At 45.3% G+C, this 16,916-nt stretch overlaps 1 protein-coding gene across 6 annotated transcripts in view; it reads left to right on the top strand.

The window, feature by feature from the left end:
• The window catches only part of TMEM94 (transmembrane protein 94), a 201,269-nt gene that overhangs the window by 114,703 nt on the left and 69,650 nt on the right, over positions 1 to 16,916 (top strand). For 5 of the 6 annotated variants that reach the window (XR_013213349.1, XM_077251723.1, XM_077251724.1 and 2 more), the window contains exons 18-22: positions 1,048 to 1,265; positions 1,439 to 1,614; positions 1,706 to 1,844; positions 2,474 to 2,589; positions 16,032 to 16,131. Coding sequence is in view for 5 of the 6 variants with exons in the window: in XM_077251723.1 (XP_077107838.1) it covers positions 1,048 to 1,265; positions 1,439 to 1,614; positions 1,706 to 1,844; positions 2,474 to 2,589; positions 16,032 to 16,131 (749 nt within the window). In the remaining variant the exon portion in view is untranslated. The remainder of the gene's footprint in view (positions 1 to 1,047; positions 1,266 to 1,438; positions 1,615 to 1,705; positions 1,845 to 2,473; positions 2,590 to 16,031; positions 16,132 to 16,916) is intronic. The other variant, XM_077251725.1, reaches the window with a different exon arrangement.

Raw genomic sequence — 16,916 nt, 5'->3', positions numbered from 1 at the left:
GTGGTTTTTTTTTTTAAATAATTTGCCGGATAAACAACGCTTACCTCGTTGATCGGGTGATCATCAGCCTTTTTCGACTACAAGGTTATCATGAAACGAGCTGTCTAAGAAACACTCCAACCTCAAAGTGTTGCAGCATTAATGTATACTTGGGCTATAATAATAATATTAATTTGAGAAACAAGAACCTTCAACCCCTTGATTCTCAATTCTTAAGGGACGGTGAGTGCGTCCTTTACCTCTTCATATGTGCATCATATATGCATAAAAAAATTAACTCAATCGGAAAACATTGTAAATGAAAAACAAAAATCACAAATGCCAAAATAAAATTTTTTGGGTTGCTTGCAATGCCACAAAAAATGCTGTAAAGGCGATCAAAACATCATATTTATCCCAAAATGGTATCCATAAAAACATTTTCTCCTTGCCAAAAATAAGCCAACGCACAGCTCTGTCGACCAGAAAATGAAAACGTTCCGGACACAAGCCTAAAAAATGTATTTATTTTTTTAAAATTCAGATTTTTGTTTTCACCACTAAAACAAATTGGGCAAGTTTGGCATCGCTGTAATCGTACCGATGGGCAGAATCATGCAAGGTAATTTTTACCACATAATGTACACCATGAAAACAATTCCCAAAAAGCAATGTCAGAATAGCGTTTTTTCACAATTTCTCCCCACTTGAATTTTTTTCCTGTTTTCCAGTACACTATGTGGTAAAATGAATGGTGTCATTCAAAAGTACAACTCAACCTGCAAAAAAAAAGCCCTCGTACATACATGCGGAGCAAAAAAATAAAATGATTATGCTCTGGGAAGAAGGAGAGGAAAAAAAGAAAATGCAAAATCGTAAATTGGCCATGTTGTGAAGGGGTTAAAGTCCCCTTACAAATTAAAATTTTATTTTCTCTGTATGCTTTAGGTATGGCTTTGTCAGACGTGTTTTCTCTATAGGCTTCTCTATATAGGTCTTAGAAAAAAGAGATGCATGTCATTTATGTAACTAATAAATGCCCTTTTGTGCCCTTCTTTCTAACTTCAGGAAAAAAGTGTTGGATTTCTACCAAAGGGCCTGCTTGTCTGGCTACTGCTCGGCTTTTTCCTACAAGCCAATGCACTTCTCATTGTCACCTCAGCTACATGGCAAGTGCATAGAAATGCAGCACGGTCTTGGGCACAGCGCAGTTTCAGCCCCAGGTGACGTTGGTGGGATTGCTCCTATGAAGCACACTGGCCGACATGACAGCTGGAGCTCTGATGGTGAGTGTCCCGTCACTGACTTCTCAATAGGTCCCTGCTGTGTATGAATTTTGCCTAATACTCTGCTTATTTCTTGGTACCTTGTGCTTTGTTTCATAAGCTTTCATGTCAATGTCATGTTGCCTTTATGCTTCTCTTACATATTGTCTACATATTATCCCCCTTCAACTCAGAAGGTATTGGGGAGGTGACAGAGGATTTTACTCAAGCAATGAGCGGTCAGATCTTCATGGGGATGGTCTCGTCACAATATCAGGCACGTCTGGACATTGTCCGTCTGATTGATGGCTTAGTGAATGCCTGCATCCGTTTTGTGTATTTCTCCATGGAGGATGAGCTGAGAAGCAAGGTGAAGAGGAATATTTATTTATTTATTTTTTTACTGTTTGTAACTTTTTCTAAAATGTTATACTTTTAACCAATCATGTCCCTTTGCTCAGGTGTTTGCTGAGAAAATGGGTCTTGAGACTGGATGGAACTGCCACATTTCCCTAACTCCAAATGGTGATGGGCCAGGATCTGAGGTTCCCCCATCCAGCCCCAGTCATGCTGGTTCTTTGCGAGATGATTTCCATCAGGGTTAGTCAAGTCAAGTATTTTTATATTGCGATTCCTTTGTAATGTGTCACAATTTCACCTTAAAGATAACATTATATAGGTACAGGAGTTTTGTTGCTTTGGAACACATTGCTTGGCCTAGGGCAAATATCTCATGAGCTTCCCCTAAGTTTTTAATCCAGACTTTGAAATTAAAAGAAGTAGAACTGCCCCTTTCCACCTCCTGTCTGATGGAAAGTAATATGGCAGAAAGACACAAATCATCAGGTTCTGCTGAGCTAGGCTGATTTTTCTCTTGTTCCTTCCTATTTGGCACTAATGTTCCTTTAGCAGCATGCCTTAGCATGAGATCTCTCCATACAGAGACCGGGTCTTGGAAGTGCAAGTCCGAAGCCTTAGAAGGTGGTCCCCTCTTTCTCTGGGCTATGCTCCTTTACAGTGTATAGCCTTGCCCCAGTTTATATTTATTTTTTGTAACATCGTATACATTATATTTATCTTAAATGTTCTGTATCACGTTTCCACTTCTGTTAACATAGTTGCTACTAAGCGATTAATTTCAGTAAGCCGATCACGTGTTACTCAGTTACAATTCATTTGTACTTTTTTGTTTATTTTTCTTTTTTTTTTTACCTTATTTTACTTGTTAGTGTCTCGGGAAGATGCGGAAGGTCTTCTTCTCATGGATGACGAGGGACATTCTGATATGATTAGCTTCCAGCCTACTGACAGTGATGTCCCCAGCTTTTTTGAGGACTCCAACCGGGTATGAAAAATAATTAGTTCTTTACTCATTATATGGCATTTAATAGAGGTTTAAAGAGATCCTGTCAGCAGGATTTTGCTAGGTAAACTACAGGCATTGTCATGTTGGTGTTGTTACACTGATTAAAATGATACATGCAGTGAAAAAATCCATTTATTCAGTTGCCATGACAGCACAACGAGAGAGGGGATCTGCCCTTCAGGGACAGGAAACCTCAGACATAAAAGGGCGGCCCCTCACTCCCCCGTAAGTTGGTTTCCTGTCCCTGACAGGGGAACCTCTTCAGGCAGACCCTAGAAGAGGGTTGAAGATTAAAAACGATATCCCACTTCTGACAGGCCGACGCAGGTAGCGGGGGTCCCCTACCTCGGCCTGGTCAGATTGTGGAAGCACCACACGGCAGGGGTACTGTCTGTGTCGGTGACAGCAGTGAGAAGCGGCCTCTGATAGCGTGGGCTGACTTCTAATGTGGACCGCGCACGTACCTGGTAAGTATACAGGGCTGCGCTTTGCGGGGTCGTGTCTGCTGGGGCCTCCGGGGGTCTGTGCGCTGCCTGGTGCGGACGCGCTGATTGCTTCGGGCGGTGCTGGCGTCCTCCTGCACGTGTCGGCCGGCAATGCCGCGGTCGCGACCGGAAGTGACGTTTCCGGATGTTGCGGCTGGCGGCGCGGCCTGATGACGCGGCGGGGCATGCGCAGTAGCGCCGTCCCGGTCAATGGCGGTGCCCTGTTGTCCAGGTTGCGCTGGATCTCGGCGGGGGGCGGGGGCGCGACCCTGGGGAGCGTGCCTATCAGCGCCTGGTACTGATCGCACCACCTGGAGATCCTGCTGTCCCCCACCCGGGGGTGGTACCATGGGGGTATATTTAAGATGGCACATACCGGCTGTGAGGTGCTCCTATTCCTTTCTCGTGATGGATTCGCCAGAAGGAGCATCGCAGCTGGTCAGGCAGCAGGAGTTGGAAGAGCCTCAAGTGAGCTTCCAGCGGCGATCTAGTGGCAGTAGTCGCGCTGATGGAGCTAAAGCGGCTCAGAAATCAACCAAGTCCTCAGGCCATAAGGAACCTCCGGCTAAGAAGGACCCCCCGATCACGGTACCATTCGCTGCAGGGATGGGTAAGTGAGCTACGTGAAAGTACGCTTTCTGATTGCTGTCCCTCCTTGTATTCCCTCTCTCCTTATTAGGGGAGAAAATGTGCTTCCAAGTCCAAGCATAGGGAGTGTGCCATGTGTACGGAGCCACTTCCAGATGGGCATAAAAAGAAGCTGTGCAGATCCTGCATACAGCGTTCAATTGAGGAGGAGGCCCCTGACCTTACGTCTACTGTTAGGGATATGGTTAAACAGGAGGTCAGAGATTCCATGAGGTCCAGGTCTCACAAGACAGTTTCCAAAAAAAGAAAGGAAATTTCATCCCCTGCCTCAGATGTGGATTCAGAGACAGGTGGTGTGAGCTCGGATTCTCTTCCGTCATCTTCATCTTCAGAGGACATAGAATATAGCCAAGCCTGTCTATCACTAGATAGGATTAACCACCTAGTCAAGGCCGTCAACAACACTATGGGGATTGAAGAGACCCAGTCTGAATGTTCCATCCAGGACATAATGTTCAAGGGCATAGATCGTAAATCCCGAAGGGTTTTTCCTGTGGTAGATAAAATCAAGTCGCTGATTACAAAAGAATGGAAGAAACCCGAAAGGAAGGGGTCACTTCCACCAGCATTCAAAAGGAGGTATCCTTTCGAGTAGGAGGAGGCTTTATCCTCTTGGGACAAGGTCCCGAAATTGGATGCTGCAGTGGCCAAAGCGTGCAGAAAAACTTCTCTCCCATTTGAGGATTTAGGAAACCTAAAGGACCCGCTTGATAAAAAAGCTGATGTGTTCCTTAAAGGAGCTTGGGAGACATCAGCGGGATCCCTGAGGCCAGCAATTGTGGCCACTTGCACAGCTCGGTCATTGATGGTGTGGCTGGGCCACCTGGAAGACCAGCTTAAGGATAAAGTTCCTAGAAATGAAATCCTATCTTCTATGTCCATAATTGAAGATGCAGCAGCCTTCCTTTCAGATGCGTCAGCGGATTCTGTTAGGCTGGCCGTGAGGTCCTCAGCCTTGTCCAACGCAGCCCTTAGAGCACTTTGAATAAAATGTTGGCCAGGAGACTTACAGGCCAGATCAAAGCTATGTGGCATCCCCTGTGAAGGGGTTCGTTTGTTTGGACCGGTGCTAGATGATCTGCTAGAAAAGGCGGGTGACAGCAAGAGGCGGTTCCCTCTTTTGAGAAAACCCTTTTATAGGCGAGATTACAACAGAGGATGGTCTTATCGCCAAAGATCTGACAGAGATTCAAATAGAGAATCGACCAGATATAACTCCAACAGAAGAAGAGGTAGAGGATATATGTTTAACTCCTCTCGGGACTCTATAAAAAAACCTCAATGACTGGCGGTCCAGGTGGGCGGTAGGCTTTTAGCCTTCTACCCGGCCTGGTTGAAGATCACCAGTATCAGTATCATTAAAGAGGCTTTAAAATTCCACTTCCATCATATCCCTCAGGACAAATTTAAATTAACTCCCATCTGCTCTTCTCCTGCAGAACAATTGGCACTGGAGTCAGAAGTCCAGGATCTCCAACAAAAGAGGGTTCTGATTAGAGTACCCACGGAAGAGCGAGGTAAGGGGTTTTATTCCCCTTTATTCCGGATAAAAAAACCTGATGGGTCATATCGCACCATCATCAATCTAAAAGGCCTGAATGAATTCTTGCTGATCCCATCCTTTAAAATGGAATCTGTGAAAACGGCAATAAAACTTCTCTTTCACAATTGCTTCATGGTTGTCTTGGATCTGAACGACGCCTATTACCATGTCCCAATACATGTAAATCATCAGCGTTTTCTGAGGGTGGCGGATTCACTTGCCGGCACTGTGGAGCACTTTCAATATCAGGCACTCCCTTTTGGTGTTGCAGTTGCACCCTGTGTTTTCACTAAGATCATGGTAGAGGGTATGGCACACCTTCACGAACAAAACATACTAATAATTCCCTACCTAGATGATTTATTGATTGTGGGACGTTCAGAGTCACACTGTAAAGACCAGTTGGGGAAGGTGATACCAGTGTTACATAACTTAGGATGGGTTATTAATCTCAAGAAGTCGCGTCTACAGCCCTTAAGATCACAGGAGTTTTTAGGTCTTATCATAGATTAGGGTCAGCAGGAATGTCGCCTGCCGGACTCAAAAGTGGACAGTATTCATCGGCTGGTCACCAGAACGATTAATAATCCCGTAGTCTCCTTAAGAGGGGCGATGTCACTTTTGGGTTCTCTTACTTCTTGTATTCCGGCGGTGCTCTGGGCACAGTTTCACTCCAGATCTCTGCAGTGGGATGTTTTACATAATTTTCGTCAGCTGGGGGCTAATCTCGATTGCAAATTTTCACTATCTGTTGAGACCACTAATTCTCTAATTTGGTGGACACACATACCGAGTCTTCGTAGAGGGGTACCCTGGAGAAATCGAATAACACGAGTAATAACAACTGATGCTAGCCCTATGGGTTGGGGGGCACACTTCGAGAATAATTGGATCCAGGGTTTGTGGTCCCAGTCTGAACGAAACTCATCCTCCAATCTAAAGGAATTGTTAGCGGTAGAACGCGCATTGAATGGGTTCCTTGTACCCCTGCAGGGTAGACATGTCAGACTATTCTCTGACAACCAGGTGACCGTTGCCTATATTAACCATCAAGGAGGTACGCGGTCTGGGTTGTTAATGGACGTTGCGAATCGTATTTTTCAGATGGCCGAGAATCACCTACTTTCCCTTACGGCTCTTCATATAAAGGGAAAACTCAATACCATGGCCGATTATTTAAGCCGCAACGAACTCAAACAAGGGGACTGGTCTCTAAAACTGGCTGTCTTCAATCAGATCGTACATTTGTGGGGATGTCCAGAAATAGATCTCTTTGCCAGTCGTGGAAACAGAAAACTACATCAATTCTGTTCCCTAAACCCAAAGGACAACCCATATGCAGTCGACGCTCTCCTAATCTCCTGGAACTTCAGTCTTGCCTATGCCTTTCCCCCTTCTAAACCTAATTCCTTTAGTTCTGAGGAAAATACGGGAAGACAGGGCCCGAGTGATACTAATAGCCCCGTTCTGGCCCAGAAGGTCGTGGTTCCCATGGCTGAGAAACATGTCCATTTCCCAGCCATGGATCCTCCCAGAAATACCAGACCTCCTCTCCCAGGGTCCAATCTTGCATCCACGAGTAGCCAACTTACACCTAACAGCGTGGAATTTGAGAGGTCACTACTGAAGGAGAAAGATTTTCTCAAAATCTTATAAATACACTTCTTAAGAGTAGAAAAACCTCTACGACAAACATTTATCTCAGGGTTTGGAGAAAGTTCCTATCGAGTTCAGGGGCACAGATTGATCAAAAGCCTTGTATCACTCAAATTTTAGAATTTTTACAAGGGGGACTAGAAATGGGCTTAGCCACCAGCACCCTCAGAGTTCAGGTGTCGGCTCTGGGGGCGCTATATAATTCTAACTTAGCCAGTAATCACTGGATATCTAGGTTCTTCAAGGCGGTTACCAGATCCAGACCGGTTATTAAACAGAAGATAGTTCCATGGGACCTAAATCTTGTGCTCTCAGCTCTAACACAAGCCCCGTTCGAGCTTATTGATACTGTCCCAATCAAAATCCTGTCGGTTAAAACGGCCCTCCTAGTTGCCCTCACGTCCGCAAGAAGGGTTGGTGATCTACAAGCATTGTCTAGGCAACCTCCATATATGCAGTTTAGGGAAGATAGAGTTGTTATGAAACCTGACCCACTTTATCTTCCAAAAGTTGCTTCAAAATTTCATAGACCACAAGAGGTGGTCCTACCTTCGTTTTGTTCTAATCCCTCTAATGATAAGGAACATAGATTTCATTGTTTGGATGTACGAAGGTGTCTTCTCAAATACATTTCAGTTACAGACACATGGAAAAAAGATAACTCCTTATTTATATCCTACCAGGGAGTTAGGAAGGGGCTTAGGGTATCAAAAAATACACTAGCCAAATGGATTAGGGAGGCAATATCTCTCGCTTATACCGCAGGTGGCGTGGAAATTCCAGATGGTATAAAGGCTCACTCCTCTCGGGCGGTAGCCACATCCTGGGCTGAGAGAGCAGAGGTGTCGATTGAAGACATTTGTAAGGCGGCCACTTGGTCTTCTCCATCTACCTTTCTTAGACACTATAGATTAGATCTAGGTGGCTCCTCCGACCTCAGGTTTGGGAGAAAGGGTGCTGGAGGCAGTGGTCCCTCCCTAGTCACTTTTTACTTCTCTGAAAGTCTCTCGTTGTGCTGTCATGGCGACTGAATAAATACGTACGCTACTTACCTGGTAGCAGTGTTTTTTCAAGAGCCATGACAGCACCCTTATATTCCCTACCCTCTTTGCTTATTGGGGTCGACACTTCCTTTAGTTGATTCCTAAGTTTTTTCACTGGGTGAATTGTACCATGTTTTAAAATTGTTTATGTGCTACTGACCTAGAAGGCCCCTTCGTACTCTGTAAACCAACTGATGGGGGAGTGAGGGGCCGCCCTTTTATGTCTGAGGTTTCCTGTCCCTGAAGGGCGGATCCCCTCTCTCGTTGTGCTGTCATGGCTCCTGAAAAAACACTGCTACCAGGTAAGTAGCGTACGTATTTTGTGGTTATTTTGTATTATCTTTGTTTGAAGTTTTCATTTAATGATATGATCGCGCATCGTGGTGGGCCTACAGGCCCACCCCAAAGCATGAGCATCTTTGTAATCATTCTGTGCTTAAACAACAGGTCCCTGAACCTTCAGTGACCTCCTCCTAGTTTAAATATCACGCCTGAACAGTTAGTATAGTAGTCATTAAAAAAAAAAAAGGTCTCCAACAAAATGGTGGCGCATGCGTGGTAGCATCTGTCGGCAAACAATGCTTTCAATCTGTACCACACACTGTGTATAGAGGACCAGGCGCAGTGGCGATGTCATCCTCTTCTTTGTTGGAGACCTTTTTTTTTTTTTTTTTTTTTTTTTAAAGACACTATACTGACTGTGCAGGCACGATATTTAAAATACAAGGCAGGTCACTGAAGGTTCTGTGACCTGTCATTTAAGCTTGACTCACCTCCAGATGCTTTATCATGGTTGGATACCAATGAGAGGTCTCTGCAAAATGGAGCTGGGATGAGCGACTTCTAGAGGGGTTTTCTCCAAGTACTTTTCATATACCAGTATGAGAAAGTGCTTATATTATGCGCTAATTTTGCTAATAGCCAATTCTATTCCACTACTCCACTAAGAGCCAGGAAATGTTGACTTATGATAATATATGGACTTTATTCTACATACAAACTATTGTTCCTTTAAGGGCAGTCAGGTTTGTTATTGGACCCAATTCTCTTAAGATTATTGTGTCAATATTTTTGTTTGTATGGCTTCTGGTTTTATGAAGTGGAATCTTCTAGAGTGGATTTTTTTTTATACTGCGGACGGACATATAAGAGATAAGGGACTCAAATGGGGGGAAATTATGTTTTTGGGATTATTTTACTTTTTTTCTATATGTTTTATCCTGCTCTAAAATTACGTGCTTCTTAATATGCTGCATATAATTAATGTGATAGCCTGGAATGTCAGGGGATTGAGGAAAGCTGTCAAGAAATGTGCTATGTTTTCTTGGATTCAGCAATTTTAACCTGGTATTATTTGTTTTTCCGAAACTTGCATGACCCTCCCTGTGAGAGACTCTGATTTCTAAGGAGGTTGTGGGTGGGTCCAGAGTACCATTCAGTTTTTTCTACTCATGCACAGGAAGTAGGCATTTTAGTGCGTACATTAATTCCATTTATCTGTTCCTCTTCTAAAATAAATACTGATGGAAGATATAATCTTAACTTTATTATAGTAGCTTTGTATATTCCACCCCTTACTCAGTGGAAATCCTTAAAAGGATTATATCTTTTATAAATTCCCTTCCAGAGACACCAGTTCTTATAGTAGGGGATTTTAACACCTACTTCCACCCTTTCTGGGACAAATTGCATATAGGAAGTTTTTCTCAAAATGTGCAATATTCATCTCTAGATCTGCTAATGGAGGTTGGCATGGTGGACCTATGGAGAATATGGCACCCCGATGTCATTTGTACAGCCACCCATCATTCTTTGTAAAGAACAGACCTAGCCATTGGGTCTGAATCAATCATAAACTATACTAAATCAGTAAGTTTTCTGCCAATGAGTGTCTTTCCACTTGCTTATACAGGTACAACTGCAGATATGTGTTGTGATGTCTCCTGGGGTATATACATGGCGCATCATTTCTTTTTGGCTGCAACTAATTGGCCCTACTCTTAGCTACAGAATTTTAGGTATCCGCGCTTTCAATTCTGTTGCAGCGGAATTTGGCCTCTGGCCTCCAGTTCAAGACGATCATTCAGGGTGTTTGTCCGGCTAGCTCCAACATATCATCCCCCTGTGGACCTTAACCTACTTTTGAGCTTTCTTCAGGGATCGAATCTATTCAGGACATAGTGTCTCCTTTTCGTTCCTGGAAGGTGGCCTTTTTGGCTTCAATCACTTCTATCAGACGAGTCTCAGAATTAGCAGCTCTTTCTTGCCGCTCTCCTTTCCTTGTCTTTCATCAGGACAAGGTGGTCTTGCGACCAATTCATTCTTCAGGTAGTCTCCCGTTCCACATCAACGAGGATATTTTTGTTTCTTCTGCTTGTCTCCCGTCCATCACCTGGAAAGGTCCCTATACAAGCTAGACCTAGTCCGACGCTTTCATCTCTACCTCTCATGATGAGCATGTTTCAGGTGTTCGGATGCATTATTTGTCATTCCTGAGGGTCGTTGTAAGGGAATCCCTGTCTTCAAGTCTACTACCACCTGCTGGTTCTGTTCGGCTATACTGGAGGCGTATCGAGTTAAGGGTACACCACACTCAACCGAGATATGCAGTGCGCTACCTGGTCATCTCTTCATATTTTTGTAAGATTCCACGAAGTACAGAGTTTCGCCTCGGCTGATGCCGGTTTAAGTAGGTGTTGCAAGCAGCAGTTGCCCGTCATCTGACCTGACTTGGGCACGATAGTCTGTTCCCTCATTGGGCCTGCTTTAGGACGTCCCATGGTTACCTGTGTCCCTGAATGAAGTGATAAAGAAAGAAGGATTTTTGGAACTCACCATAAAATCTCTTTCTTGGAGCCTTCATTGGGGGGGCATACAGCACCCACCCTTTAATTCTTTTGTGCCTATGTTGGGCCTGTATGTCGTTATTGTTCTTGCTTCTCCTACTACTTTTTCACTAATTGACAAGCTTTGTGCCAGTCGGTGGGTGTACTTTGCTGAGGAGGAGTTAACTCTTTTTTTGCCTATTGTCAGCCTCTTACCAACAGCATCATATACCCATAGCTACTTTTGTCCCCCAATGAAGGCTCCAAGAAACAGATTTTACAGAAAGAACCAAAAATCCTTCTTTACAAACTCTTGTCCTTAAGGCCATGTTCACACTTTGCAGGTGACCTCTGTGGGTTCTCCCGCAGCGGATTTGATAAATCTGCAGGGCAAAACTGCTGCGGTTATCCCTGCAGATTTATCGCGGTTTGTTCCGCGGTTTCCGCTGCGGGTTTCCTCCTATACTATTGATGCTGCATATGCAGCAATATGCAGCATCAATAGTAATGTTAAAATAAAAAAAGTTTATATACTCACCCTCTGACGTCCCGATCTCCTCGGCGCTGCACCCGGCGCTCCGGTTCCAAAGATGCTGTGCGAGAAGGACCTTCGTGACGTCACGGTCATGTGGCCGCGACGTCACCACAGGTCCTGTTCGCACAGCAACTCTGACCGACCGGCCGCGTGCAGCGCTGAGAGGTGAGTATAACATGATTTTTTATTTTAATTCTTTTTTTTTTACCCCAAATATGGTTCCCAGGGCCTGGAGGAGAGTCTCCTCTCCTCCACCCCGGGTACCATCCGCACATTATCTGCTTACTTCCCGCAACGTGGGCACAGCCCCATGCGGGAAGTAAGCGGTTCAATGCATTCCTATGGGTGCAGAATCGCAGCGATTCTGCACAAAGAAGTGACATGCTGCGGGTTGTAAACCGCTGCGTTTCTGCGCGTTTTTTTCCCACAGCATGTGCACAGCGGTTTGCGGTTTCCATAGGGTTTACATGTAAATGTAAACGCAATGGAAACTGCTGCGGACCCGCAGCATCAAAATCGCCGCGGATCCGTGGTAAAAACCGCAAAGTGTGAACATGGCCTAAAAGTTTTCAGCAGCTCCAAGAGGAATTAAATTTATTGCGTAACACTTTTTACCATTACCTACAAATCTGACATGCTCTCTCAGTTCAATCGGGTCTGATGGATCTTGGCATACAGCATCATCCCCTAATAGATACTATTGCTTCTACAGGTCATACAAAGGGTTTAATTTCTACCATAGATAAGTACCTATTGTCATCCCAACTGGATAATCACCCTTAACAGTTGAAGGTAAATGGGAGGCGGATGTAGGACCTATATCAACAGACAATGGAGAGAGATTATAGAAACTGTTCCCAAATTAGCCCCTTTGAGGCCCTAAGACAGGCATGTCAAACACGTGTCCCGAGGGCCGCATGCGGCCCTTCACAGGCATATCTGCGGCCCTCACAAAAGTCTCAAACTTTGTCTCTAAACACAAAGTTTGAGACTTTCGTGCGGGCCACAGATGCCCAAAACTTCACGATCAGCACTTCCGGCTCTTCATTCATTGGCCCATATCCCTGCATATGACCTGCTTACGTGATCAGCAGCCGACCAACTAGCTCCGTGTCAATCCATGACGCGTGTACTTTGGTCGGCTGCTGATCACGTAAGCAGGTCATATGCAGGGATATGGGCCAATGAATGACGACCCGGAAGTGCTGATCGTGAGTTTTGTACATCTGTGGCTCGCGTGGCTGCTGATCACCTAAGTCAGTTTTGTTGTGAGCGGAGGAAGAGTCGTGGCTGAGAGTGACTGGGGTACTGTGACCGTGCTGAGGAAGAAGGGACCCACTGCCGCACAGGCAAAGTCCGAGCAAGTGAGTGGCCCTCCTGTATGTAACCATTAAAAACTAAAGAGAGGGGTGAGCACTCAGATTATAAATAATTGTGATGCAAATGGAGAGCTGTTACTCTATGAACTGGTGGAACACCATCTGTATGTAATCTGCCATTGGTGCTGTTAGCGTAGCTACTGGGGGGGCAGAGGGGGCCATCGCCCCGGGCCCTGTCACATGAAGGGATCCACTGAGAGCCAGGGCCATTTCTGTGACGAGGCAGAACACAGCATAGGAGCAGAGCAGTATAATGTCTGCTCCCGTCTGACGGAGACTGCACGCTGCTAGCACAGTGGCCGGCTGCAGTCTCCCCCCCTGCAGTGAATGGTTTCGCCCGTCTGACCTGATGATGGAGCTTTTCCTCGGCTGCAGTTTTCTTCACTCTGTGCACGCTGAGATTGGCTCAGGCACGCTGGGTCCTAGTGCCCACCTTGCATTTCACTCACACTTCCTGGTCCTGCCTGCAGTGCAAACGTTATCAGTAAGTGCTGGGGATGGAACATTTTAGGTTTATTAAATTCAGGTATGTCACGGAGACCGTTGGGGTATTGTGGGGGCTGAAAGTGAGTGAGGGGGGACAGGGTACTGAGGGGTGAATGTGAGACCATTTGGTGGTTGTGAGGGCAGAAGGTGGGTGAGGTGGGACAGGGCCTGAGTGGGTGGATGTGAGTTGATGGGGGTATTGGGACTGAAGTGGGGGAGGGGGCAGGTCACTGGGGGCTGAATATTATAATGTTTAGTTATGATATTATATGTATTTCCATCACATAATATTTGCTGTCTGGGGAGGCTGGAGATGGGGGGGTAGGGGGCCTTTGATACGTACCACCTGGGCCTTTTATGAGTATTAGTATAAGGAGCCCCCATACAGTAACCAAGAGCTGCATCACATTTACAGCACCACTCCAGCATTATTTTTTATTTCATTGCTGGAGCGGTGCTGAAAATCCACGTCCCCTGCCCTCTGTCTGATACTCACCTTCTGGCGTTTTCATCTCCGCTCGGCTCCGTCTCCTGCAGTTTGTGGCCTGTCCAAATAAATGTTTAGTTTTTAATTGCTGTATTTTTGTTAAATATATTAGTTGCTGTTGCGCACTGCAAATATATGTTGCTGTTACATATTACTACTTCATATCTTGTTTTCATGACTGCTGTTAAAATACGTGTGTGACATTAGCTGCTGTGTGCGGCCCTCGCAACAACCTCTTGTTACTCATGTGGCCCTCAGGGTACCCTGAGTTTGACATGCCTGCCCTAAGACTATCTCAACTATTTTTAATAATCAGAGTATACAAAACTCCAAGCTTTTGTTCACAAGATAGGATATCGACATAAGGCACGAAGCCCTAGGTTTGGGATTAGTGAGGCACATTTGATGCATATGATGTGGGAATATATGTTTCCATTTTGGAATGAGGTCATCTTGATAGAAAGGGTGCATGAAGTGAAATTGTTAAAAGATTCCCATATATGTATAGATAGATGGAGTGGGTCCCGGCTTGCCTCAATTCATATGTATTTCTCGTATCATATTTCAAGCACGTAAACTTCTTGCATTTCATTGGACACACAACCTTCATTTATGAGAGAACTACATCGAAAGATCATTAATAGACTCCTCTTTCCAACCGGTTTATCTAATAAAATTTAAAAAGATATGGATTCCTTGGTTGCATACTCCCAGGGCTTTCCTCAAAATCTTCTAATTAGAGATATTATGTATTATATCCCTTAATTGTTAGTCCTCTTTTTTACTTCTCCCCCCTTCTACGAATTGTATACTGTTATTCTAGAACTGCCATTAAAATGGAAATGGTCTTCTATGGAATGTTGGGATTTGGCATTAGGGTGGGTTAGGACATTGAAGTTGAGTTACTTTGTTTATGTTTTATACTATGGAATTACGGTATGTCATTTATGTTATTTGAAAGATGGAAAAATTGTATTGGAGTTTTCCCAATAAAAATAATTTGATTTAAACAAAAAAAACAAAAAACACCATGACAAAGATGACAGAAAAACCTGAAACGGATCTCTCCACCCCAGGTATCATTTTAATCAATGTAACAGCTCCAAGATGACAATGCCTGTAGTTTACTTAGCAAAATCATGCTGACAGGTTCTCTTTTAAAGGGTTTGTTCACTATGAGAAAACTTTCATGCAAAGTAGTAGGTATGAACAAAAATCAAGTATTACTTAACCATACTGGGGTCAATGCTGGCTTTCGACCACTTACCGATCTACTTTTGGTTGCAGCACTGATGTTACATTTACAACACAGTGGACATTCGTTGAGCTCAGTGGCTTGGCCCATGTAGATGACACAATGCAATGTCAGTGCCGCAGCCAAATTGGAAGCGAGGCAGTGGCGAAAAAACACTTTTAATAATATAAGTGCTGTCAGATAGCATGCAAAGTGGTTTTCTTAAACCTATTTTGAGACATCATGTATATATACTTGTAAGAAGAGGGACCGTGCCGTGGATACCTGTTCTGTGTCGGTTCTGGAACTGTCGGAGCTGTCTCCTCTGTTGTCCTGGGGAAAGCTTAAGGGACCGGACCAATCCTTGCAGGCGGAAACAGAGGGTGTGGCTAAGGGTACACAGCCTCAGAGCGTGCGGGAACAAGGCAGCGCGCAGCAGGGAGAAGTGTGCTCCGGCCCTCGAATATCAGTATAACGCGGGCCTGCGCCCGAGCATCGCTGTCACCGCTGACAGAATCTGTGTGGAGAGACGTGCAGTGTGCCCGTTGGTCACCACGAAGCGAGGTGCCAAATGCTCCGGGCCGTGAATACTGTGAGTTCGCTGAGAGACTGGGTGCAGGACCGCCATCTGCGCCTCAATTCCCTAGTGTATATTTGCAGGACTACGGTGAACAGAGCAGTGGCCCACGCTTTCCTGGCTACATCAATATATGGACTAGGGGCTCTGCGGAAGGTACCAGAGACCAACTGCTGCCGCCAGAAGACCGATTGTCGTTGCCTTCAGGACCTCATCGGATAAGCTGTGGGCGCCATTACCTGCTTTGTGATCCACCATGTCCTAAGAAATGACTGGCAGGATAAGTTGACCCGACAAGAACTGTTAATACCTTTTCTACTGTTTTTTAACCCTTCATACTATGTACATTTTGAACTGTCTACCTCCCTGTTAACCGTTCATCTCCCTGCGAGGAGTGTTAGTGTTAATTAAAATTGTTAACCCTTGCTCTGCCTCCTGCCCGTCACTGCATCCCGCAACCTGTTCACAGACTGCAACCACCAGTTTTTCCATGTGACCTTAATAACTTTTTTCCCTGTTCTAGGCAAAACTCCCTCGCGGTATCCATCAAGTTAGACCTCATCTGCAGAACATTGATAATGTTCCTCTTCTGGTTCCTCTGTTTACGGACTGCACCCCAGAAAGTGAGTAACGTATGACAAATATGAGTGACAGAAAGAGAGTATCATTGGGTTTTCTTTATTGCTTAATTGGGGGATACAGGTAACCATGGGTGTATGCTGCTGTCGCTAGGAGGCTGACACTAGGCAAAAAAGGAAAATAGCTCCTCCTCAGCAGTATACTCCCACCGACAGGCACAAAGCACTTCAGTTTAAGCTTAGTGTCTGTAGGAGGCGGACCTGGATCTGATCCCAGATCCGCATTTTTCCTTTGCAGATTCCTTGTTTGTGTTTACTAATCTTTTCCTTTTGTTTTTCAGGTTCATCTTTCTTAGGGTAACAGGGTGTAATTTCTCACCCTGTTTTCCCTTACGTATGCGACCAACAGAGCAGTGTGGTGTCACCCACATCACGCACTCTCGGACCCGCAGGCAGGACTTTATCCTCTGTCACCCTTATGGGTGCTTCAGGGTGATTCCCGGTGGCCAGTCCTAGCCTTTTCCCCACCTTACCCCTCTCCTCAGAGAGGGCTGAGAGGAAGGCGGTGGTCACCAGCGGTGGCCTCCCCTCTTTTTGTAAGGGGTTGATGCCGTCTTCTGCACCATCTGGAGATGGTGTGGGAAGGAGAATCCCTGATTCCAGTGACCCTCTCCCACCCGAGGGCTCCTGATGTGATCCTCATCGGCGAAAAGGAACCGTGGACCCACCTTGCAGGTATTGAATGTTTCTTTCCCCCGCAGTGGCGCAGGCAGGACCCTTCAGCATTTCCATCCCTTAACAGGGGACAGGGGGGCTTTAAGCACTATTTT

Source organism: Ranitomeya variabilis, chromosome 4, assembly GCF_051348905.1.
Source record: "Ranitomeya variabilis isolate aRanVar5 chromosome 4, aRanVar5.hap1, whole genome shotgun sequence".
Classification (NCBI taxonomy): domain Eukaryota; kingdom Metazoa; phylum Chordata; class Amphibia; order Anura; family Dendrobatidae; genus Ranitomeya; species Ranitomeya variabilis.
Note: the sequence above shows the minus strand (reverse complement) of the source record. Positions and strands in the feature narration are given on the sequence as shown.